This window comes from Aulonocara sp. 'chitande type north' Nkhata Bay, linkage group LG19 (genome assembly GCF_057382095.1).
Source record: "Aulonocara sp. 'chitande type north' Nkhata Bay isolate Kocher_YH1m ecotype deep benthic linkage group LG19, A_spYH_male_GT1.1, whole genome shotgun sequence".
In the NCBI taxonomy this organism is placed as follows: Eukaryota; Metazoa; Chordata; class Actinopteri; order Cichliformes; family Cichlidae; genus Aulonocara; species Aulonocara sp. 'chitande type north' Nkhata Bay.
The window spans coordinates 30,019,052-30,040,385 of record NC_141362.1 but is presented as its reverse complement, the minus strand read 5'-3'; the positions used below and the strand labels follow the sequence as shown (position 1 = coordinate 30,040,385).

General features: G+C 40.3%; 3 protein-coding genes across 5 annotated transcripts; 1 reads left to right on the top strand and 2 right to left on the bottom strand.

Annotated features, from left to right (window-relative positions):
• Positions 1 to 228: 228 nt before the first annotated feature.
• Positions 229 to 10,576, bottom strand: msh4 (mutS homolog 4). 3 transcript variants are annotated; one of them, XM_086275540.1, is made up of 21 exons: positions 10,497 to 10,576; positions 6,883 to 6,966; positions 6,534 to 6,671; positions 6,276 to 6,439; positions 6,083 to 6,193; positions 5,834 to 5,949; positions 5,584 to 5,757; positions 5,321 to 5,493; positions 5,166 to 5,233; positions 5,003 to 5,077; positions 4,795 to 4,859; positions 4,527 to 4,696; positions 4,293 to 4,429; positions 4,037 to 4,140; positions 2,643 to 2,767; positions 1,847 to 2,047; positions 1,629 to 1,747; positions 1,404 to 1,532; positions 1,026 to 1,200; positions 855 to 943; positions 229 to 569 (listed from the first exon to the last, which is right to left on the bottom strand). In XM_086275540.1, exons 4-21 carry the CDS (start codon positions 6,345 to 6,347, stop codon positions 378 to 380), a joined length of 2,295 nt encoding a protein of 764 aa, XP_086131666.1. In that variant the 5' UTR covers positions 6,348 to 6,439; positions 6,534 to 6,671; positions 6,883 to 6,966; positions 10,497 to 10,576; the 3' UTR covers positions 229 to 377. The 3 variants fall into 3 exon arrangements, with proteins under 3 accessions (XP_086131666.1, XP_086131665.1, XP_086131664.1); XM_086275539.1 differs by lacking the exon at positions 10,497 to 10,576 and adding an exon at positions 7,061 to 7,234; XM_086275538.1 differs by lacking the exon at positions 10,497 to 10,576 and having other exon boundaries at positions 6,883 to 7,234.
• Positions 7,948 to 9,176, top strand: vcpkmt (valosin containing protein lysine (K) methyltransferase). The gene is made up of 5 exons (XM_086274881.1): positions 7,948 to 8,227; positions 8,380 to 8,493; positions 8,602 to 8,674; positions 8,786 to 8,905; positions 8,992 to 9,176. The coding sequence occupies exons 1-5, from the start codon at positions 7,971 to 7,973 to the stop codon at positions 9,094 to 9,096; spliced, it is 669 nt and encodes a 222-aa protein (XP_086131007.1). The 5' UTR covers positions 7,948 to 7,970; the 3' UTR covers positions 9,097 to 9,176.
• A 6,007-nt stretch (positions 10,577 to 16,583) lies between the features above and the next one.
• arf6b (ADP-ribosylation factor 6b) lies at positions 16,584 to 19,501 on the bottom strand. The gene is made up of 2 exons (XM_086274661.1): positions 19,071 to 19,501; positions 16,584 to 18,820 (listed from the first exon to the last, which is right to left on the bottom strand). Exon 2 carries the CDS (start codon positions 18,167 to 18,169, stop codon positions 17,642 to 17,644), a length of 528 nt encoding a protein of 175 aa, XP_086130787.1. The 5' UTR covers positions 18,170 to 18,820; positions 19,071 to 19,501; the 3' UTR covers positions 16,584 to 17,641.
• Between the last annotated feature and the right edge of the window lie 1,833 nt (positions 19,502 to 21,334).

Sequence of the window (21,334 nt, the reverse complement as noted above, 5' to 3'; positions counted from 1 at the left end):
TCGTAAATCTTACGATACTGAAAGAGGAGTGGTCCAGCGCACTTCCCCAAAGTCTACAGACCAGAGTACTATAATTGTATGACAAGTTCCAGCAGATCTTTGCTTACCATTATGGCTTACGGCAATATTTATGTAATTGTAAACTAAGAGAGTGAGATGTTATTAACTTAATGCGCATTCTGCTATGTTTTACTTTGCATTAAAAATCACAATCACAACAAATTTACACAGAAACTATTTATTATGACATAGTTTATAAAAACATTTGTATATCTGTTTATGTCAGATCATCTTTAAACTCAGGGTGTCATGTCGAGATCACAGACAAAAAAGAAAGTGTATAAAAGCTCCTCCATGCTGAAAGGCTTAGAGTCAAGTCACTGCTCCTCTGCAGCCACTGCTTGTCCTGCAGTCTGAAGCTCTGCCTCATACTGCTTCTTTAGCCCTTTCAGATACATCCGCAGGCTATCGGGGTCTAGTCTTGAGTTTCTAGCAGTCTGAAGCAGGCGTGTGGAGAGGTGGTACACAGCTCGCTGCCTCTGAGTTTCTGGATCAGTGTGATGTCTAGCCTGAAAGAATAAAACATGTTAGGTCTTCTCTTTTTATCCAGCAATTCTCTGAATTCTCTGGTTATTATCAATGAAATACATATTTAGCCATGATACAGCATTTGTCTCTCAGTGTCTAACGCTGGCTTTCTGTTGATTATAATTTGTAATACTGTGGCACATAAATGGGACCTTCCATATAAGCACAGGTAAAAATGAACTGTTAATTTTAAAGGCACAGAGAAGACGTTGACGACCCAAAGATGTTAGGACAAAAAGTCAATAACTGAACTTTCTAAACCATACCAAAAACTGCTGGCTAACTTTTGAAGCAATTGTCTTTGCCTCTTGAATTACGCTTGAAGGAAGGGCTGTCATTTCTGCTGCTCTCAGTCCTAGAAAAACAAAAACAAGCTCTGTGACTGATTCCATGAAAATTGCCAACAGGGCTGTTGTTGGATTTCACTGACTCTGTACCATAGTGTCTTTCTTCAGAAGACCCTCGATTCAGCAAATATGTGTATACCACGCTCTCTGCACCAGTGTCACCACTGCGTGTATGCTGAATCTGCATGTGCTGGTTTTCCACGTTCGGGTACAGAGACTCCAGCTGGCACAGCTCAAGGAAGTGTGTAGCAAACAGAGTGAACGCCTGCAAGAAAGAGGACACACCTTGAAAATTAGGAGAATGCCCAATCTCTTTGTTGGTTCTACCGTTCCACTGTTGATCTAACAGGTGTAACAATAAGTTATAATAAATTAAGTAGCTAATATGGTGCATAAGAACCGGAACCATCTGGTTTTCAGTTTAGAGAAAGGAGTGGTGATGCAGGGCTGTATTAGGGCATACTCTACCTTCAGGCCAAGGAGGAACTCGCAGACTGAGTGACAAATACCAATCCCTTCCTCAGCACTGGTACCACGCCCCAACTCGTCTATAATAATCAGGGACTTGTCACTTGCATTGTGGATTATGTAAGAGATCTTTTGGACAGACACACTCAGTTAATTACATATTAATGATCTTTTTGATTGATGTTTTTTGTTTTGTTTGCTCAAATATAACTTAGGAATGTGTACCTCCTTCATTTCTAACATGAAGGTGGAAGAGTTGGTTTCAAAGTCATCATCTACACCAATTCTGGTGAAAATCTGATCAGCAACACGAAAACAAGCATACTTAGCAGGGACGAACGAGCCTGAAATAAAAACACACAGTGTTGAATTAATGCACAGAAATGACCAGGCCTACATTTAAAATTCACATGGGGAAGGTGGGTTTATAACTTCCTGCTGACCTATCTGAGCCATGATCTGACATAGCGCCACCTGTTTGAGGTAAGTGGATTTGCCACTCATGTTGGGTCCTGTTATGATGACAAAGTTGCTGCCCTCAGAGATGTAGCTATTGTTCGATACGGGCTGCTGTCTGCCAATTCGCTCCAGAATTGGGTGACGGCCCTGTTTGATGGCCAATGTGTCTGTAAACTCTGGACGCACTGGCGGGCAGAACAGAAAAACACAAAACAATAACTCTGTTTACATACTGAGCCTTACATTCATTTCTAATGTTTCGTGAAAATAAACACACACACACGTGCCATCTATAAAATTATATTTATATACACCATTTATTACTCGTTCACTTAAAGGTGTCATAACATAGTAACACACCGATTTCTGCTAGAGGTAAGGCAGTTAGCTCCTCTGCTGGGTAGATTTGCCTCGGTATGTACAGCACATCAGTGCGCAGTTATGTAAGACGGGTAATCTGAGTACAAGCTGGCTGGGATAGAAAGGGGGCAGGCAGTCAGCACGTGTCTATAACGAGACACTTTCAGACAGCTGAGGGCCAGCACTCACCACCCACATGGCTGATTGGGTTGGTGCTGCCCACGACAGACACAGAAAAGAACTAGGGCCAGCAGAGCTGCCAGCTCAATAGAGGCGCTTCTGGCTGTCATGTGTGATGATGGCTGGGTGCTGCCTTGTGCAGCACACAGCACACCTTTAGACAACAGTTCAGGCTTTGTCATGGTTAATATGACAGTCTGACTGACTTGAGAGCTGGAATCAACAGTGATTCATGCTTACCGTAGTCTGAGATGGTGCATGCATTTGCCAGGGACAGCAACATGTCCAACATGGATAGAGCATCAGAGAGCTTATAAAGGCAGTGAATGTGCTCATGGATAGTTCTCAGCAGCTGGCATATCACCCTGTATGGAGACAGGTTACATGATTCAGGGAAATAAAAACTGAACTGAACAGAAACTATGGCTAATAAACAGTGCCCCCTAGTGGACAGAGAGTATAATAACGTTTAATAGATATGTCCTTAAAAGCATAATTAAAAACAGAACTTGGCCACAGAGAAAAATCTACATTCCCCAGTTTATTGCATGAGTTGAATAATTGGTTTTAAAGGAGTTAAGTAACCCCTTAAATAACATCAACTGGTAAAGATCAGTAAATCAGATCAAAGTTCTGCAATTACAATACTGTGCAAAAGTCTTGACTCAACCCTTATTTCTTCATATTTTGCTTCCAAAGAGCCAAAACTTTCTGTAATTTTTCTTTTATTTGTCTTGAGTAATAGCTCTCCAGGCTTTCTGAAGGTCTTTCAAAGTTTTTCTTTGGACACTGGCTGATTTTTCACAAATTTTGTACTTGACCATTTTCCCACGAATATTGTTTTGCTTGTTAAGCGACTTATGGCTGATCTATGAATCATTTAAGCATTAAAAAGGATCTAACGCTTAGCAAAGAACCCATTTTAAATTGTATATTTAGAAACTTTGTTACTGACAGCCTATCACAAAAGACATATTTTATTCCAATGTCTTTAGGTGAATTTATAAAATTGCCAAAAATAATAAAGTTTTACAACGTAAAATACTTTTGCAGCAACAAGGTGATTCTCAAAAGGCTAAAACTTGGCACATCTCAGCATGGTGTGCAGTGTGTCTTTGATAATGAACTTGATATGAAATTTGATAATGAACAAGTGAAAACAAACCAAATGGCCTAAAAGACTATCTACAGCAGATGAACAATATCTGAAAGTTGAGTCATTAAGAAATTGGGAAAAATTCAGCAAAGACCCCACACAGGACCTCAGAGATGCACCTGGACCTTTAGTTGATCCCTCTACTGTTCAATGACGCCTCATCAGAAATGATTTCAGTGGCTGTTAAGGAGCCATGAAAGAAAACAGGGAGGAAAAGAACGAGGTATGCTTGAATATCACAGGATTGCACTGAAAATTGGTGGCGACAGCTCTTATGGAGAGTTTAACCCAAATTTAAAAGTTTTGGCTCTAACTTTTAGTTTTCTAGCAAAACAAAGAAATGAGGGGCAACTCAAGACTTTTGCACAACACTGTACAAAACTGTAAAACTGCTAAGAACAGTCATGCCACAAAGCTATATTCCTTTACCTCAATTTTCTGTTCATGTTTGTAAGTCACGAGATAATGATCAACTCACACATAAGATATGTGAAAGATTTCCCTCAGGGCCTCCTCACACCGGCTGTTCTTCTTCATCAGGTCTGCAGTGGTGAAGCCACAGTTGTTCTTGTGCTTAGTTACCTGAGGTGAAAAGATGTTGAAATGCAGGTTTGTCCCTCTTCATTCAATGTCAACCTTATTGTCCCACCGGCGGCAATTTAGCTTCCTTTATTAACAACTAATGCTGAGTTCGATTTTTTGCTAAAAGTCTGGCTGCCTTCAGTGGACCTTACTTTGATGAACTCTGAGGGGAGTTTCCCTTCTGGTAAGGTTAGTCCTTCAAGCTTCAGCTGGATGAAAAAACCTCGAGCTGTGCTGAAGCTAGTACGCATTGGCAAGCCGTATTTTTCCCCCAGCTGGTTCACAAGCTCTGTGCAGCACAATGACATGAAGCATGGCTAAAGGTAAGAACAGATTACCTAAACATCGCAAGACAAAGTTATCTGGTAAACACTAAACATTAACACCTGCAATGTCGTCCACTATCTCAGTGTAAGCTTTCCGGGCAATGTCAAGAAACTTGTTGATGTTCGGGCGCACAGCGTAACACTTCTGGGTGCGCATTTTAAAGCTATCTTTGATGTAAGTTGTGTCATAATTGATCACAGTCTTGATCTGCTCCAGTATCATGTCAAACCTGAGGCAGACATAAATGTACACAGTGGAATGAGTCTGTAGACAGGAGATTGTAACTAGCAAATTCAGTTCATCGTACATAAGCACAAAATTTACAACCTGTTATCCTCAAGTGTTGTACTATATGCCTTGAGCAGAGCTGTGTTCCCGTTCTTCAGCAACATCTGTTTAAATGGTATAACACTTTAACAAAGACTCAGTATTTGCATTATAACTAAGTCACAATTAGCTTTTAATGAATTAATTGTTTTCTTATTCTGTCCATGGCTACTGGGCGATTTTGTTTGAGGATGTTAGCGGCACAGACCCTTAACCTCGGCACCAGGTCCAGTGTGTATTTCAGCTGAATGATATGTGCAATCTTTGCTTCAGCGACTTGAAACTGTCGAAGAAAAAAGTAACAGTAGTGACAAATGCACAGAAGTAAACAAACAGAATATTGTCACAAGCACTGAAAGTACTGCACGCACTGTTTCCTTCTTTGGGATTTGGACGAGAACTGAGAGCAGCTGATCAATGTCAACGAAATGACTTATGGCTAAAAGGGCCAGAAGAACAAACAGTCAATGCAGATATGCTCCAATTTTCAGTATGCAACCTCAAACTTTTTGTGCCTGCTTCCAACCATTCTTTAAGCCAAAGAAAAGCTCCTCATCTTCCAGCAGCTCTTGTATGGTGTCCAGGCGAGTGTTGATTGTTTCCACATCAACTAGAGGCTCCAAAATGTTGGAGCGCAACCTTCTGGCACCACCAGGTGTTTTTGTGTGGTTGAGTACCCCGAAAAGAGTATGGTCACTCCTAGAACGAAAAAAGAAAAGGCACAGTCAGACTGCATGACAGAGGAACTACATAAAAAGATGTTGTTCTTATCATCGCTTTCCATCTCACCTGTAGTTTCTATTATTAACCACCAATTCCAAGTTAGAGGCAGATGCTGAGTCAATCATGGCTGTCTGCTCACTCCCTTTAAAGCTCACTTTAAGGGACTTGGCAACGTAGACAGAGTTCTGGAGGAACTCTAAGTACTTCAGCAAAGCAGCTGCAGCTGCTAGGCAATAGTACCTAAAAAAAAAGTTATTACATTGGGTAATGACAAAATTATTAGGCTACAGTATCTCTCTATCTATCTATAGCATACTTAGCTTGAACTTCCATAACAACAGTGCTGAATTCTGGGGCACACAGCTGCTGAATGTACTCCAGCCCTTTCTTCTCATTAAAATACTTCCTTTGCACTGGAGTGAAAGGTACACCCTAAAGAAAAAACACCCAATAAAATTTAGTTTGCACCACAGCAACTCAGTGAATACTTAAGCACAAGTTGGCTACTCTCTACTTTAAGTGGAAATTTGTTTAAAAGAATTGTGTGTTATTGTTGCATTTGTACCGGAAAATTCTCAGTGATGAGATTGAACAGCTTTGTTCCTTTCCCCTTCTCACTGGCTGTGTCTGGCATCAGTATTTCCACTGGGACCAAGATGTGAATCTTGGTTGTGACCTTCAGATGAATAACACATGACTGAAATATCAATTCCATGTGTCTTTAAGTGCTAAATGACAGTAGGACATGGGTGTTTTACCTTGGCATATGTTCCTGTATCTGCAAACTGAGAGAGAACAAGCTCTGGGCATTTCAAATCGAGACTAGCCATGCCAATCTCTCCTCTGGCTAAGCCGCGTCCTTCAACTACTACCACAACCACAGAAGCACCAGCGTTTGTGGATCCAGATGAGCAACTTGTTCCTGCATAAAAAGTTCTTTGTTAATAGTAATATCTTATTTTAAAATATGCTTAATTAATACCAGAGTAATCAATAACTCTGTGCAGGATATGTACCAGTAGGTGCCCCAGCAGACCCTGGGGTCCTTCTATGTCTCGACGTTCCTCCACGGCTGTGGAAAGATGAGCTCTCTGAACAAGATGAAAGGAGCAATGAAGCTGGCTTGCCTATTCTACAGCTGCTCGGTAATTGACCTATAGCAATAGGAAACATAAGAAAAGAGGTGTAGTACAGTTTTATTACTGCTGTGTCATGCCCAGAGCCAAATTTTGCCGGGTGCCCCAACTGCTCTCAATTAAAAAAAAATTGATCATTTCATAACAGAAATGTCAATGTTAGCAAGCTTTTTGTTATATAATCTCACTCTCCCCCCCAAAATAAAACTTGCTAATGTTAGCACATCACCTGAGGCCGTTCCAGATGATGGGCCGTGGCGGGAGCTCGTACTGCCCTCATTTAAACTTTGCTTTGATGAAGCAGAGGAAGCTGCTGTGACACAAGAGGAGGTTTCGTTCAGTCCACTTTTGTCCTTAGGTACAGTACCCCACGACTGTTCACATGCTGAGGCGTAACCATCAGTTACCTCCTCTGTGCTGCTGGCAAACATTTTAAACCTATGCAGAGGCAGGACAACTAACAAACACAGACTCAGATGTACATCGGTAATATTCAGTTACTACACTTCGACAAACAGTATGAAGTTGCTTCTCAGCTGCTAGTTCTCTCAGCTAGCAAGCATAATTACCGCCGCCAAACCAATTGCAGTGGCGCGCGAACACGTCACGGCTTCCGGCACGTCAAGTTAATTGTAGTAATATTAATGTATCTATTTTTTAATATTATTTTCTTTTTTCGGTCATTAATAACAGTTATTGTGAATTACAAAAAAATAACTACAAATAAATAAACAAATAAATGTTCAAAAAAATTCACTTCAAGTCGGGAAGACACAAAACAATTTTTATTATTATTATTTTTATTGTTGTTGTTATTATTATGAGGTCAAAAGAAAATAAGAAAAAAAGAAGAAATCCCTATAAGCCTTCACTCTCTAACAGAAACCATGGTTCTTGGTACGCTTCAAATAATTTTAAATAATTTTAAAATGTGCTACGGTGGAAGGACCCGCTAATCATCGCTCACGTTCATGTCTTTAATTTAATTTAACTTAACTGTATTTTATTTTTAAATTTTTTTGCAACTTCTGTTTAAATTCTGTTTGATTTTTTGCTATTAAAATGTCATTTTAATTGTATTATTTTTTTAATAAATATTAAGATAAGTATTTCTTGTCGTATCTTGTGATGCCATAGAGTTTTCATTGTTTATGATTGTATTTTTAAAATAATAAAATAGAAATATTAGAAATACATAACTTTTTAAAGCATCAAGCACAACTCTGTGCACCAGTCCTAATGTTGGGCGAGGTAAGTCTTTTATTTAGAAAAATATATCAGACCGGAAGTTCTATTTCTGTTTCTGTTTTGGCCAACATGGCGGCTAAGGCGGACGAGAATGAATATTTTGTCAGAGAAATAGACAGAAACGACGGTTGTGCCCTAAAAGTTAAGCAGTGCTTCTTGGGAGATGTTGGCTGCGTTGTGTGGGATGCAGCTATTGTTCTCGCAAAGTATTTAGAGACAAAGCAGTTTTACGATCCGTCTTCAGGTGTGAACGTTTGGTCTGGTAGGACTGTGCTAGAGTTGGGAGCTGGTACGGGAGTAGTTGGTCTTATGGTAGCAACGCTAGGGTGAGTTGTTTTTTATATGTGATCTTAGTGTTGTGTTTAAATATCAAAATATTTAAACGTCATTCCTTGCACTACTACTATGTTTTAGTAATCATATGGGAAAAGTCAGTATTGGTGATTTATTAATATTTTTTAAAACAAAATTCCTGCAGAGCACAGGTAATAGTAACAGACCTAGAAGATTTACAGACCCTGTTGAAGATGAACATCCAAGAAAACCAGGCGCTTATTAGCAGTGGATCCATAACTGCCAAGGTACTGAAATGGTTTGTACTTACATTTCCTATTTGTCTTATGCTCCTAATATAAATTTCACAGTAATACTTCAGCGGGACATTCAGCATATGCTTAATATTTTATTTTCAATATTACAGGGGTGAAGATGTGTCTGAATTCTTGCCTCACCCAGATTATGTCCTTATGGCAGATTGCATCTATTATGAGCAGGTACTTTCCTGTAGTTTTCAATCCATTATGATCCCCTACAAGATTGCAACATTACAATCATTCTGAAAAAGTGTTGTATGTCTCATTGTGAGTCATCTTATTTCCATACAGTCAATTGTTCCACTGGTGGAGAGCTTGAAGCTGCTTTGTGGACCAGAGACCTGCATTGTTTGCTGCTATGAGCAGCGCACTGAGGGTGTCAACCCAGAAGTGGAAAGGCAGTTTTTTGAGGTTAAATTATGTTTTTTTTCCCCCCACAAACTAAGTGGAGATATTTGTCATAGCTATCGTCTGACCTGCTCTCATTTCTTTTTAAGTTGCTGCAACAGAACTTCTGCTATGAGGAGATTCCTTCAGAGAAACAAGACCCAGAATTTAGCAGTCCAGACATCCACATTCTGCACATTCGAAGAAAAGCCTGATTATCGGACTCCGATTGTGACATTGAAACTTGCAACAGTGTACTGAGCTTGTTTAAGATATTAAATTTTTTAACTTTTTAAAGGGGAGCATGCTGTTAAATTACTGTGTGTGTTATTTGACTGGAGCACACATGATTAAATCAACACACAGACACTATTTTTTCCTGCTCTTTAAAACAGTAGAGTTCCCTTTCAGTCCATGTAGTTCTGTTGCTGTGAAGCTAGATGGCAGACATGTGCAGGACAGCTCGGAGAAACAAGTGCATTGTTTGAGCAAGAGGCATCATCCCCCTGGGTCTTTGCAGTTCGTCTTGTTTATACAAAATACAGTTAAGCAGATGTGAAAGTGAAGCCTTTACGCCCTAGGCATCTGCAAAAAGCTGCAAACATGAAACCTTTTGGACTTCTGCTCTTGAGCACAGACATATTTTCCCATTGTATGTCATTAAACTTGGAATATTTAGCAAGTGATAATTAAATAATTGGATAATATGTACAATTACATGTTTACATAAAAATATAGATAACCTCATGCAGAAATAAGCACCTGATGACAGTGATAAGTGGTGTTTAGAGTGGTTTTCTTTGTGATTTTCATCTTGTGAATTATGTAAATTCAGACACTTGTAAGAAGTAGTTGCTTAAAATCTGAAACTTAGGAAAGGATTTAATTGTGTGCACTGATTAATTAAAGAGCCAGGCTGCTCGCTCAACAATTAAATATTAAGATGTGAAGACAGTTTTGTTAACTTTTCATATGAAGTGAGGTTAGGGTAACAAATCTAATGTATAACTAAAAATTTCAATCTATATCTTTATGTGGGGTCCCCAATCTTTAAAAATGGAGGACAACAGAGATCTGCAATGCCAGCTTTTGCCGTCCATGTGAGGGGAATTCCACTCAAAGCCCCAGATTAGGTGGAAGATTATGGTTCCTTTTCAAGCATAAAACCATGAAGTACGCCCCATACTCCCACAGGCATGCAGGGGCCCCCTCACAGCCTTTCATGCTGCTGTCTGTTTACACAGTAGAGCTGTAGGGTAATGAGCACGTTGTCCTCAAACACTCAGGCCAAGTAAAATGTTAATACTGAAGTTGACAGGATGAGATCCCCCTAAATACTCAAATTGATTTATGAAAGAAATAGTACGATAGATCCAAGTTTGATTACACATTAATGAAATGGTCCAACATGATCACTGGATGAATGCAACACTTACCTATTTTAATAGGCAGAAAAGCCCACTGTATATAAATTTCCCTGAATTTAAGAGTTGGCGTTATTAGTAGAGCAGAGCAGTGGCTAATAATACTACATGTGCAGGTGCTTTAGCTTTGTGTATAGAGTCAACATGAAATCAAGCAATCTGAAAACATGAAGAAAATTGTATGTGTATACCTTTCTGTTCCAGCTAACAAACCAGTTAACCAGCATTTGATCAAGAGAGGCAGAGGTGTGGTGGGATCGAATCAGATTACAGATGTTGGTCGATGAGAATGCCTATGAAGAAAGGAGCAAGTGAGTTTAATTGCTTTTTAATTTTTATTTACAGTTACTATAAATAACTACAGCGGATCATGTAAGATAATCATTCCCTGTGGCCCTCCTGTGCCACTCTCACTTGCACATTGTGCAGCTGGACCGTTACAGTCAGAATTAACTTGCGGTTGAGGTCTGCTTTGGTTTGGCTGGGACACGTTTGCCTAATTAATTTGACTCACAGCTGGGAATAAGTCCATGCCCCCCAGTGTGGTGGGGACAGGACCCAGAGGGGTTACTGAGGAGATTAGAGGGGTAAAGGGGAGCTCCATTATTCTGTGTCAACACTTTCTCCCCCACCCCATCCATAGGTCTTCCACTTAAGTAACTCAAAATATATTTCCCCATCCCTGGTGTTTTCCTTAAATGTTAACCAAAAATAATTAAAACGGTGTAGTTGTGCTGTTCCTGTAGATGACTAATTAGGCTCACACAACAGGGGAATAGGAAGGCCCACTGTAAATGAGGACAGCCCACAGTGAAGCAGCAGCAGTGTCTCAGTAATCTGTTATCATATATATCAGACACACATGCACATGACTGTGAATTCTGGTAACCATCAAGACAGAATGGGGGCATTTTCTGCCAACAGATGGTGCTATAAGTAGGAATAACTCTTAATGGTGTGGAAAACCTGTATTTGGAACACAAGTCCATAGTATCTAATGCATACTGGGATTTTTTTTTTTTTTTAAAGTTTAATTATTGTCTTGGGCTAGTGAACACCTGCAATGGATTCCATAATCAGCATTCTTGTAAAACAATTTAACATGAGGCAGCAGTGCAGCACTCCCCCCAATACCAGATGGGTGGAGGAGAGTCTGACTCCAGCAGTCCGTGTGGTGTGCTCAACTCTACTGCATCACAGCCAAGTGACACAGAGGATCCTTTGTGTCAGTCACCATCATCACGCTGCCTGGAGCCAAGAGACACTGCTCCAGAAAGGAAGACTCATTTTCTCACAAACTTTAAGGGAGTGGCTCAAGAATAGACACCAAACTGGGCTAATTAAAAATAGAAGAAGGCCTGCATGAAAGAGTGACTCCTCTGATCCCGCAAAGGTGTATCCACAGACATAGACACCCCCCCCCCCTCTCCATTTTACATAGCAATCTGAGCCCGACTGAACTTTACGGTGCACCAAGAGGGAGCAGGCCAGACCTCGCTTACCAAGCACTGTATTTGTTTTCTTTCAGCTATCTCTTTATCCTCATCTGGAAAGATGGGACACAACAATGCTAATAATCTGCAGCACTCATTGTTCATTGGATCTGAGAGCAAGAGGTGGTACCGTGCCAGGGAAGCAAAGCCCAATGGGACAACTAGCTTATAGAAACACAATGCTCCCCCCCCCCCCCCCCCCCCCCCCAAACACACCCCTGCAGGGGAACAGGGGGAGGGCGGGGGTGCTGTTAAGACAGCTGTGCTGCAGTTGAGAGGGGAGCACTGTGAGAATACTGCACACACTTTACTCTCCTTTCATCCCTGTTAGTGCACTAATGTCAGCGCTATGCCTGTAATGACATTTGTTAATCAAAGGTCATTTGATTGTCTTTGTAGGCAATATTAGGTTTTAAAATAATATGCATAATATGCACGCACATGTATATATACATATGTGCAGTGTATGTGGCACAGTCATGGTCATTTACTGATGTCAGCAAAAAATGTAGTAGTAGTTTATTGATCCCTTGGTTGAAATACCAAAGGTCCTGTGACTTCACTTCCTGTGACTGCTGTCTCCACGGCATACTAGAGCAGTGATGAATTTGTCATTTTAAAGATGTGTGGTGGTCCAGGACAGAAGGAAGAATTTTAGAGCAGGGAAACAGTGTAGCTGTGTGCTTTTGTGTAAAGTTTCCCTGAGTCATTACCTCATAACAGTCTGAATCCGGACTGCGTGTGTGAGTGAGTGTGTGTCGCATCGCCTGGCTCGCCACAGATCTGAGACTTCCTTCCAAACCCAAACTGTTGTTTAATCCAGATGCACTGTCACACGAAACACTGACTCTGCTGTAATTACAGCGATCTTGTCACATACACAGATGTAGTCAGTCATGGAGTGTGACAGTGTGGCGGCGAGCTCCTGAGAAAAGTCTCTGAGTTCACTTTGCATGGATCTTCATCATCCTGTCAGCGAGTGTGTGAAGGCTGTGGGTGACTCCATGCGGTTGGTGGATACTGCTCCTGGGTGAATGACTTCTGTCTATAGTAGTACACAGTGCAGTGTTATAATCACTGCTTAGTGGCTCATCCTTTAACACTGTGGAGGTCAGTGTTCTGTGTACTGTATGAATAGGCCTTAGGCCAATGCATTAAATAAGCAAGTAATCTAAAAAAAACAATCAAACTGATTTCATTTTACTTCAGAAACAGACTTAAATTTCTGTTCCTTGCAAGCAAGACGCTCGAGAGGCCTCAAACTGCAGCACCATTTATGCCTGCCCCCCCTCCTCCCAGTCTGTAGCACTTCTGACACCTGAAAGCAACGATGGTTAACACTCTTTACTCTATTTGTGGTGCTGTTCATAAAGCACAGTACATTGTTCCACAGTTCAACTGGTGCACACATAAACATTTTATCACTTTTCAAGAGTACTCTCTGGACACATTTATGTGTAACGGAAAATAAATAGCAGCTCTGAGGTTTAAAAAAAACAAAAACAAAAACTGAACAGATTGGATGTCAGCCAGCGAAACGGTTTTCTTTGTGACCTAAATTAGTTAATGCCTGTATGAGCACTTTGTCTGTGCAATAACAAACAAATTGGATATGTCAGGTGGACTTCCAACACTTAACAGTTATTTTCTGGTTCTCTGAATTTGCAGTTTCACCACAGTAAGCAACCCTCACTTCAGATATGAATGGAATGCGTTTTGGACTTATGCCCAGAGTGCACCTTGGATATCACAGCCTCATATTTTCAACCTCATGTAACTGGCCTGCACTGCACAGCATTACTCACTATCAAAACCACAACATGCTTGTAGGAAACCTCATTTATGAGCAAAACCTACTCCAAAACACCTGCAATCAAAACAAATTCCAGCCCCAGCTACGGTACCGAAAGAGAAATGCAGCATTTACAATGGCATTCTACAGTGTTAACCTCAACAGGAAACCTAAAACGACTTTCAGCCACTTCCGGACCCGTTTTAAACTGAGCTCTGTGCAGTTCATTATTAACAACGCACTCAAAGAAGGGGCACGGGATTTAACCAGAGGACAGAGAGCAAGTGATAGAGGGTAGTTTCATAACCAAAGAGGCTGTTTTATTGTCCCTGAGAATAAGCCACTGAACTAAGCTCTGCAAACCATGGCTTAAAGTAGGTGTTCCCTCCTACCATTTGGCAGATAAATAATAATGGTGTTTAGTGTTGTGCATGCATCTCAAATCCTTGAGTGATTAGCTAGAAGGGTGTGGCTGTCGTCCTGCAGGCCAACATTAAAGTGGCGATGACTATATTCAGGGCCTGCAGTCAGAAAAATGAGCATTGTGAAGGTAGCACCTACCTTCACAAATGTTATCTGCAGCTGGAGTTTAGAGGAAGTGAAGACAAGTGAGGAAGACAAACCACACCCCTGAAAACCACAAGCACAATTCAATTCTAAGCATGGGAGGAGTACAGCTACAATACTACCCACAACAGATTCTCCTGAGTAGTTTAAAAACTTTTGAAGTTGACTAATGAAGGACAAGCCGTTATTCAGTTTAAAAAATAAAAGGCATTCCAATATTGCAGAACTTGACTTGCAAAGATTAGGTTATCTTTCGATTTCTCCCCACTCTTCCTCTTTCCATAAAGAGTAGAGGAACTCATTGGAAACGTGCAGCAGCCAGCCACCAGTGTGATACCAAAAACACCAGGCCACACTGGCAGAGGTCCCATCAGGCCGTTGTCCTGGGAACCACACCAACAAACACGCGTTTTGGCCGGCTAAGACAAATCTGTCATACACATGCTTGCACAGATCAGTGGAAGTTTAAGCCCTACTTATTCTGCAAATTATGACACTGGTGACTCATGAGAAACAAGTGCTGATTATCCTCATTTGCTGGTGTGGTCCTGACAGAACCTGTTTCTTTGCTGCTGTAAAAACAGTCAAATTTGCTACATTTTTTTTTTTTTGCAAAACCTGACAACCCTAATGCTTCATAAAAAAGAAGAACAAGCTTCATTATTCATGATTTCTGTGACCTAACACCCATTTCTAAGCTATCCTCACAGGAAATGTAAGGAATTTTTGCTGAGCGCAGAAGGAGTTGACAGAAGGGCCGGGAGGTCTCATCTTTACAGAGAAGAGGTCATAAAACCTGCTTACACTCTCTGTCCTTGCCCCGGGGCCCAAGTGTTGCCAATAAAGCTGTAAGGATCATATGGTTGTAATGAAGTGGTGGGAACCAAAGTGGCCATTACAGCCCAATTAAGCTGCCATCAGTGTCTAATGGAGGCCCTAGACCTAGCTCTTACTGAAAGCAACTATTTACATGTACCCTTCGAATACTTTGAGTGTTTGTAGCTGATCATAAATCACTGCTGCTTTACGTATGTGGGTTGCGTGAAACATCAGTAGAAGCAGAGTCATATTGATGTCACCTGACCTGTCTGACGGAAACCTCCGTTGTGCTAAAGCAAACATCCTGAGGCCCCTGCAGCAACGCACTAAACACCAAATTTTCCACAAAACAAATGCTGCCACGATAAAAAAAGAAAGAAAAAAGATAATACATATGAAACAGAATGCATCACCTTGCAGTAAATGCAAACATGCACTTTATGACTAGCTTTCATAGTGTCAGTTTCAATGGAAAAGACACAAGGTCATTAAGCATGCTGAGCCAAAAAACTCTAGGACATCTGTAGAATAATGCTAGCTAACCTTTTGTTGCTCTAAACACAGCAGCTAGATGATTGGTGAACACCAGCAGTGCTGTCTTTGGCAAAAAAAACAACAACATTTCAATGGAAACATTTGTTTTCCATGTCCTAACTGACAAATTAAAATATTTACAAGACATACTTTGCAAAAATATATTCTATGAGGAATACTAACCCCTAAACATTTCAGTGACAATGTAGTGTACAACTATGTCTGCTTAAACTAGGAAGTAGTGCATACAAGCAGCAAGAAAGTCCATGTTTTAGAAGTATGAATTGAACAGACTGCAAAACTATTCCTAGTCTGCTAGTTGGTACTTATGTTTGTGTTTATCTTGTAAGAGTACACACTGATTATTCATGGTACTTCCCTTGTTATACAGCTTTTGGCATTTTCAAAGGATGTAGAAATGATTTTAACGTGGTCATGAGAGGCTCCTTAAAAAGTAGGACATCTGTTCCCATCAGCAGTTTCTCCGCTATATCCAACAGGCAAACTATATTTTCACTTAATCACAGAGCATTACTCAGACAGAGTTTTCATTTCTGAACAGCAGGGCTTCTATTGGGCAGCTTGAATAAAAGCAACCAAGACTTTTTTTTTAAACTGCTGGTCCCAAGCAAAGGCAGACTCAGGAAGTTACAACTGACAGCTCAGCATCAACTTAACTATGGCTCACAAGCAACATGCAACATTCAAAAAGAATTCGCAATTCAGCTGTACATCTCCGCTGCCCTTCCAAATGCCATGCAAACTACCATGTGGCTCTGTTGTTGTTCCAAAAAGAACAGCAGTCGGGACTTCCTGTTTTGTACATCCCCCCCCCCATTTACTGGCAAGGGAACTGAGGCCAGCAACTTAGTCTAAGGGGTGAACATATAAACATTTATGGAGAATACCACTGAGCAGAGGGAGAATTTTTAACACTTGAATTGTAAGCTTGAGTTTCTCACACATTGAAACAAACTTCCTATTACATTTTTCTGCTTTTAAAAGTTTACCAAAACCTGAAAATGTTGCGTCAACCACAAACTACATTTACTCTTGAAAAAACAGAGACATAGAAGATTTAAAATCACTTTTTTAATAAGACATTACAATGACATTGTTCTGTACATGGTACCCCCCAGTCAAAATAGGAGTAAGAGCTGCACCACAAAGTGTCATTCAACATTTCACCAGTAAACAGCTCCCTCTGACTGCGTGACAGATGGATTCTGATGTAGGGTTAATGTACTTTCGTACTCATGCTACAGATATAGGCTATCATATAATGTCCCATTGCTGAGGCTAATCAACTGTGGTATCAGATTGAGAGCTCAGAACTGAATGACATTCCTTTGGAAAGATTGAGTCGACAGACTACGCATTACCCAAAAATCAAAAATGCATCCCGACAAGCATGTTTAAAAGTTACTGGAGGCCTATTTGTTGAATATTCAGCACAATTAGGTATCAAGACATGACACAAAAAGGTCAATCAGTTAAATATATAGCCCACATAAGGGTACCGAGAGGGGTAACAAAACATGTCCAAAGTCATTATTTTCCCTCCTCTGATGCCCCAACTGGTGAGAATGAAATGTAAGCATTGGTGAAATTTTTTTTTCTCAATACCATTGAGAATGAATACTTTTCATCACAGTACTGTCTTAAAACAAATGTCAAAGTCCTCCATGTAGGCTACATAACATTAAAGAGCTCACCTTAGAAGAAGAAGAAAAAAAATCCAAGTTCAATGCAACAGAGACCGAAGAACCTTGAAACAAGCTTTAGTCCAAGAATTAAGATAAAAACTTCAGCTTCATTAGAAAAATTATACAAAACAGGAGAAAGAATAGGCAAAGGCGGTGATTTCTGTGGCTTCAACCTTAGGACCAATTAACTCAATATTCATCAAGCAAGCCCCAGAAATAATGAATGTGATATAGGCCTGCTACAGAGTACAAGCGAATTTTAAGCCGGCAAACCCAGTTAGAGATAAATTAGTCATGGGGTAAACATAGTAATAAAAAATAAATGGGAAATAATCAACTTTTCTTAACCATACTCATTTTGAGAAGTTATTTGTTACTTGCAACTTTATTATAGTTTTGACCTAAAACAGTCAGCAACTCAATCATTAAGATTTGTAATTTGAGGTTAGCCATGTCAAGCCCTCATATAGTCCATCACCTGTGGTCGCACAGGAGGGCTGAACATACCAATTCCTATCTCTGATGCGGGTCAATCCGAGCTTCTCTTGGATTTCGTGTGGCTTCATGGCATCCGGAAGGTCTTGCTTATTGGCGAATATCAAGATGATGGCATCCCTCATCTCCCGGTCATTAATGATGCGGTGAAGTTCCTGCCTTGCTTCGTCGATGCGATCCCTGTCCGCGCAATCCACCACAAAAATTAACCCTTGGGTGCCCGTGTAGTAGTGTCGCCACAGGGGGCGAATCTTATCCTGGCCTCCAACATCCCATACGTTGAACTTGACATTTTTGTAGGTCACAGTTTCCACATTGAAGCCGACTGTAGGGATTGTGGTCACAGACTGTCCGAGTTTCAGTTTGTAAAGGATTGTTGTCTTTCCAGCAGCATCAAGTCCAAGCATCAATATTCTCATCTCCTTGTTGCCAAATATTTTTGAGAGCATTTTCCCCATTTTGAACTCTTGTGCATATATATTCTGCGCCTACTGAGAAAAGTTTCAGATACCGTTTTGGTAATTACTCACTTAAGATTACAACTTCAGTTTTTATAATATATTTACTGGTGAAAACATGTCTCTGAAGAGCGACTGAAGGTTAGAAAGTCAAAAGTCCTTAAGCATGTCAAACCTTATCAGGACTTCGGGACTTCTCGTTAAAGTCTGTCAGGATCCTGTTGAGAGCGGGGACATTTACCTTCAGTAAATCACACGGGTTTCGGGGCCTATACACAACATGGCACGGTGAGGTTAAGAACTTGACACCAGCGGCTGCTGTGCGTTCATTGTATTGTGTAAAACAACACAAAGCGGTGTGTGAAATTTGGGCACAGTCGATTTAAAAAGTGAAGGGTAGTAGACGCTGTGAGTATATAAGGCCTCCCCTTCAAAAAGCCGCGGTACTTGTGAATTCCTTGTGGTGTCGGTGTCTGGCGGTCCTCTTCACCGGGTGCGCCCTTGTTCTCTACCAAAGGAGAAAAGCTGCTTTCTGTGGCTACTCCATCAAGCGCTGTGCGGGGAAACTTTGCTGTGCAGGAAGGGACGACTTCGAGAATAACCTCTGTGACTCAGCAGCACATGTACCCACTCGCGTAACTCCTGTCCCCCCTGAAATGAGATTCGGTGGGAGGGTCAGACATGAAAAATTAGCTAGCTATCGCTCGTGGCTGTTTCACACAGGTAGTAGGCTAACATTAGCTAGCTTGTTGCCTAGCTAGCTAGCCGCGGGCTAACTAGCTAACGGTAGTTAGCTTAAGAAAACTAATCTTATCTGGACGAATAATACACACGTCAATGACAAAATGACTGGGACATATCTTTATCGGTTAAACTGTTAATTCCAATATAAGTTACCTACCTCTTATCTATCCCTCCTTTCTCCAGAAATACACCCAGCTCTCGCCTTTCTCCTTTGAGTGGAGCTGGTCGCAGTGCTGCTACACCGGAAAGGTGTGGAGCTGCATTAACAGCCACTTCCTCCCGTCTGCTTCATTCAGCTACTGCCGCCTAGTACAGCACTGACTGTCTGGGTCATGAGGATAAACTATAGACAGTATTAAAACGCCGTTTACAATCAAATTTCACTTCTGAAATAAAAATAAAACGTAATCTGACACTGCTTTCTTTTACGCCGTAAGTTAACAGTAAATTAGCTAATAACAATTAAGGTAACGCCGCAACGTGATTCCTTATTCCAAACTGTTTCCAATAACGATATTAGTATCACGTTATATATGAAAATGTTCTTTGTTAACACACATAAATGGAAATACACTCCATGCCTAACATGTTCAGTTCCCAATGTTTCTATCTGATAAGTCTACTGACGCTGTAGTAATGTTAATTAAAGTAAAGTAACACCGCCCCCTTGTGGCTGTTTAAAGTTGCTATCCAAACGTGTGATTGGCAATCATTTTGTGCAGTTCTCTTTGTCTGTCCTCTGTTGTATGGGATGCAGCAGGACAGGTGTTTTACTAACCTTTGCTGCGTTCGTTGCTGCCGCTATATATAACCATGTAGAGAAAAAAAGGTCTTGCATTTACTGGATTTATATGCAAACACTAGTGAACCAGCATGCATCCACAGTGCACCACTGATATCTGTCTGCACTGACAAATGTACTTAAACCTTTAATGAAATAGTTTATGAAAGCACAGTGATTTTATTAGATGTTAAAATCATCAACTTGTACACTTTAAATTGTCTATAAAATAGTCTAGGAGAACAATGGTCCTTTTTTTAATTGTAAAATGAACAGTGTTTAAAACCACAGTAACTCTGGAGATTTGATCATTTGCCCAGACTGTGTAAGTAATCAGACCCATGGTCAGGCAGGTGATTCAAGAATCTCATAGTCGTGTGAAACAGGCCTTAGACAGAATAATGTTTTTTTTAGTAAAGGTCACATGAAAGCTTGCTTGGGGTTTAGCAAACAAGAAGGAATGTCTGGTTAAAAATCAACTCTTTAAGCAAAACTCCAAATACTTTGCCTGCAGTACAAAAATCACTGCCATTCTATGGATGAAACTCAGTGGGAGTAGCATTCAAGGAAAAATGAAGGAGTGACACTTTATAAAAATATCACACCATTAACTATTAAGGCATTAGTAAGGCTCCAATTTATCATTTATAAGGCATTACTCCTCCCTAGTATGAAATTTATAAATACAGATAAAAATGTTTATATTTTTATGCATGTCCATTTAAAACAATAACCCTATAAAAAAGAAACAAAAAAATAAAATAAAGTCATGATGAATATTAAAAGATGGAATACTAGAATACAACAACTGCGGTGCCAAAAATAATGTAGCAGTATTTTGGGAATCCTGATTTTATTTACATTATGGCCATTAAATATTGCTATTTATTGATTTAATTCGGTAGCATCCTTGTTTTACAGGCTAGGGATTTTAAGATTCCATGGAACATGCCCATTGATTTGGGATTCTCCATGATGAAGGAGAACCACTTCTTAACCTGATCACCTCCTTACCCCAAGGAGGTGCTCTGAGTTTTCACTGAATGGGAAGGAGGAGGCGATCATCCACTGCTTCTTTCATTTCAGCTGAGTTCACCTAATGTGAAAGCGCTTTGGAAATGAACGTGACTGGACTTAGCTGACTAAAGCTGGCTAACAGAATACAAAGCAGAGGAAAGTTGAACTTCAGGAACAAACTAAAGAAATTCCAACATCAGAGATATTTTCCTGTATTATCAGTTTAATGTGAGGGACGCTTTGTTTATGGCGTTTACACTTGTTTGTGAAGCTCTGTGAAATATCCACTATTTTTTGTGAAAACTATATTCATCTTTTATTTTAAATAAAGCAGCTTAAGTATATTTAAGTTAAATTACCCCGTGGCTCTAACTGGTTGGTGTATCTTTCGCTCTTAAACTCCTGTTACTAGTTAGACTCTGGTCCGACCTACACTTCAGTATTCTGTAAACCTCAGGTGGGTTATGTTTGAGTCTGGCACTAATTATTTCTACGTTCTATATCTCTTTGTGGGTTTTCTGAATCATTTTCTGTTGTGAGTACAGCCAAGACTTGTTCGAGTCTTAAGGTACTTTCATTTTCATTTATAAATGCTTTATAAGGCAAAAATAGTCCTCACTTTA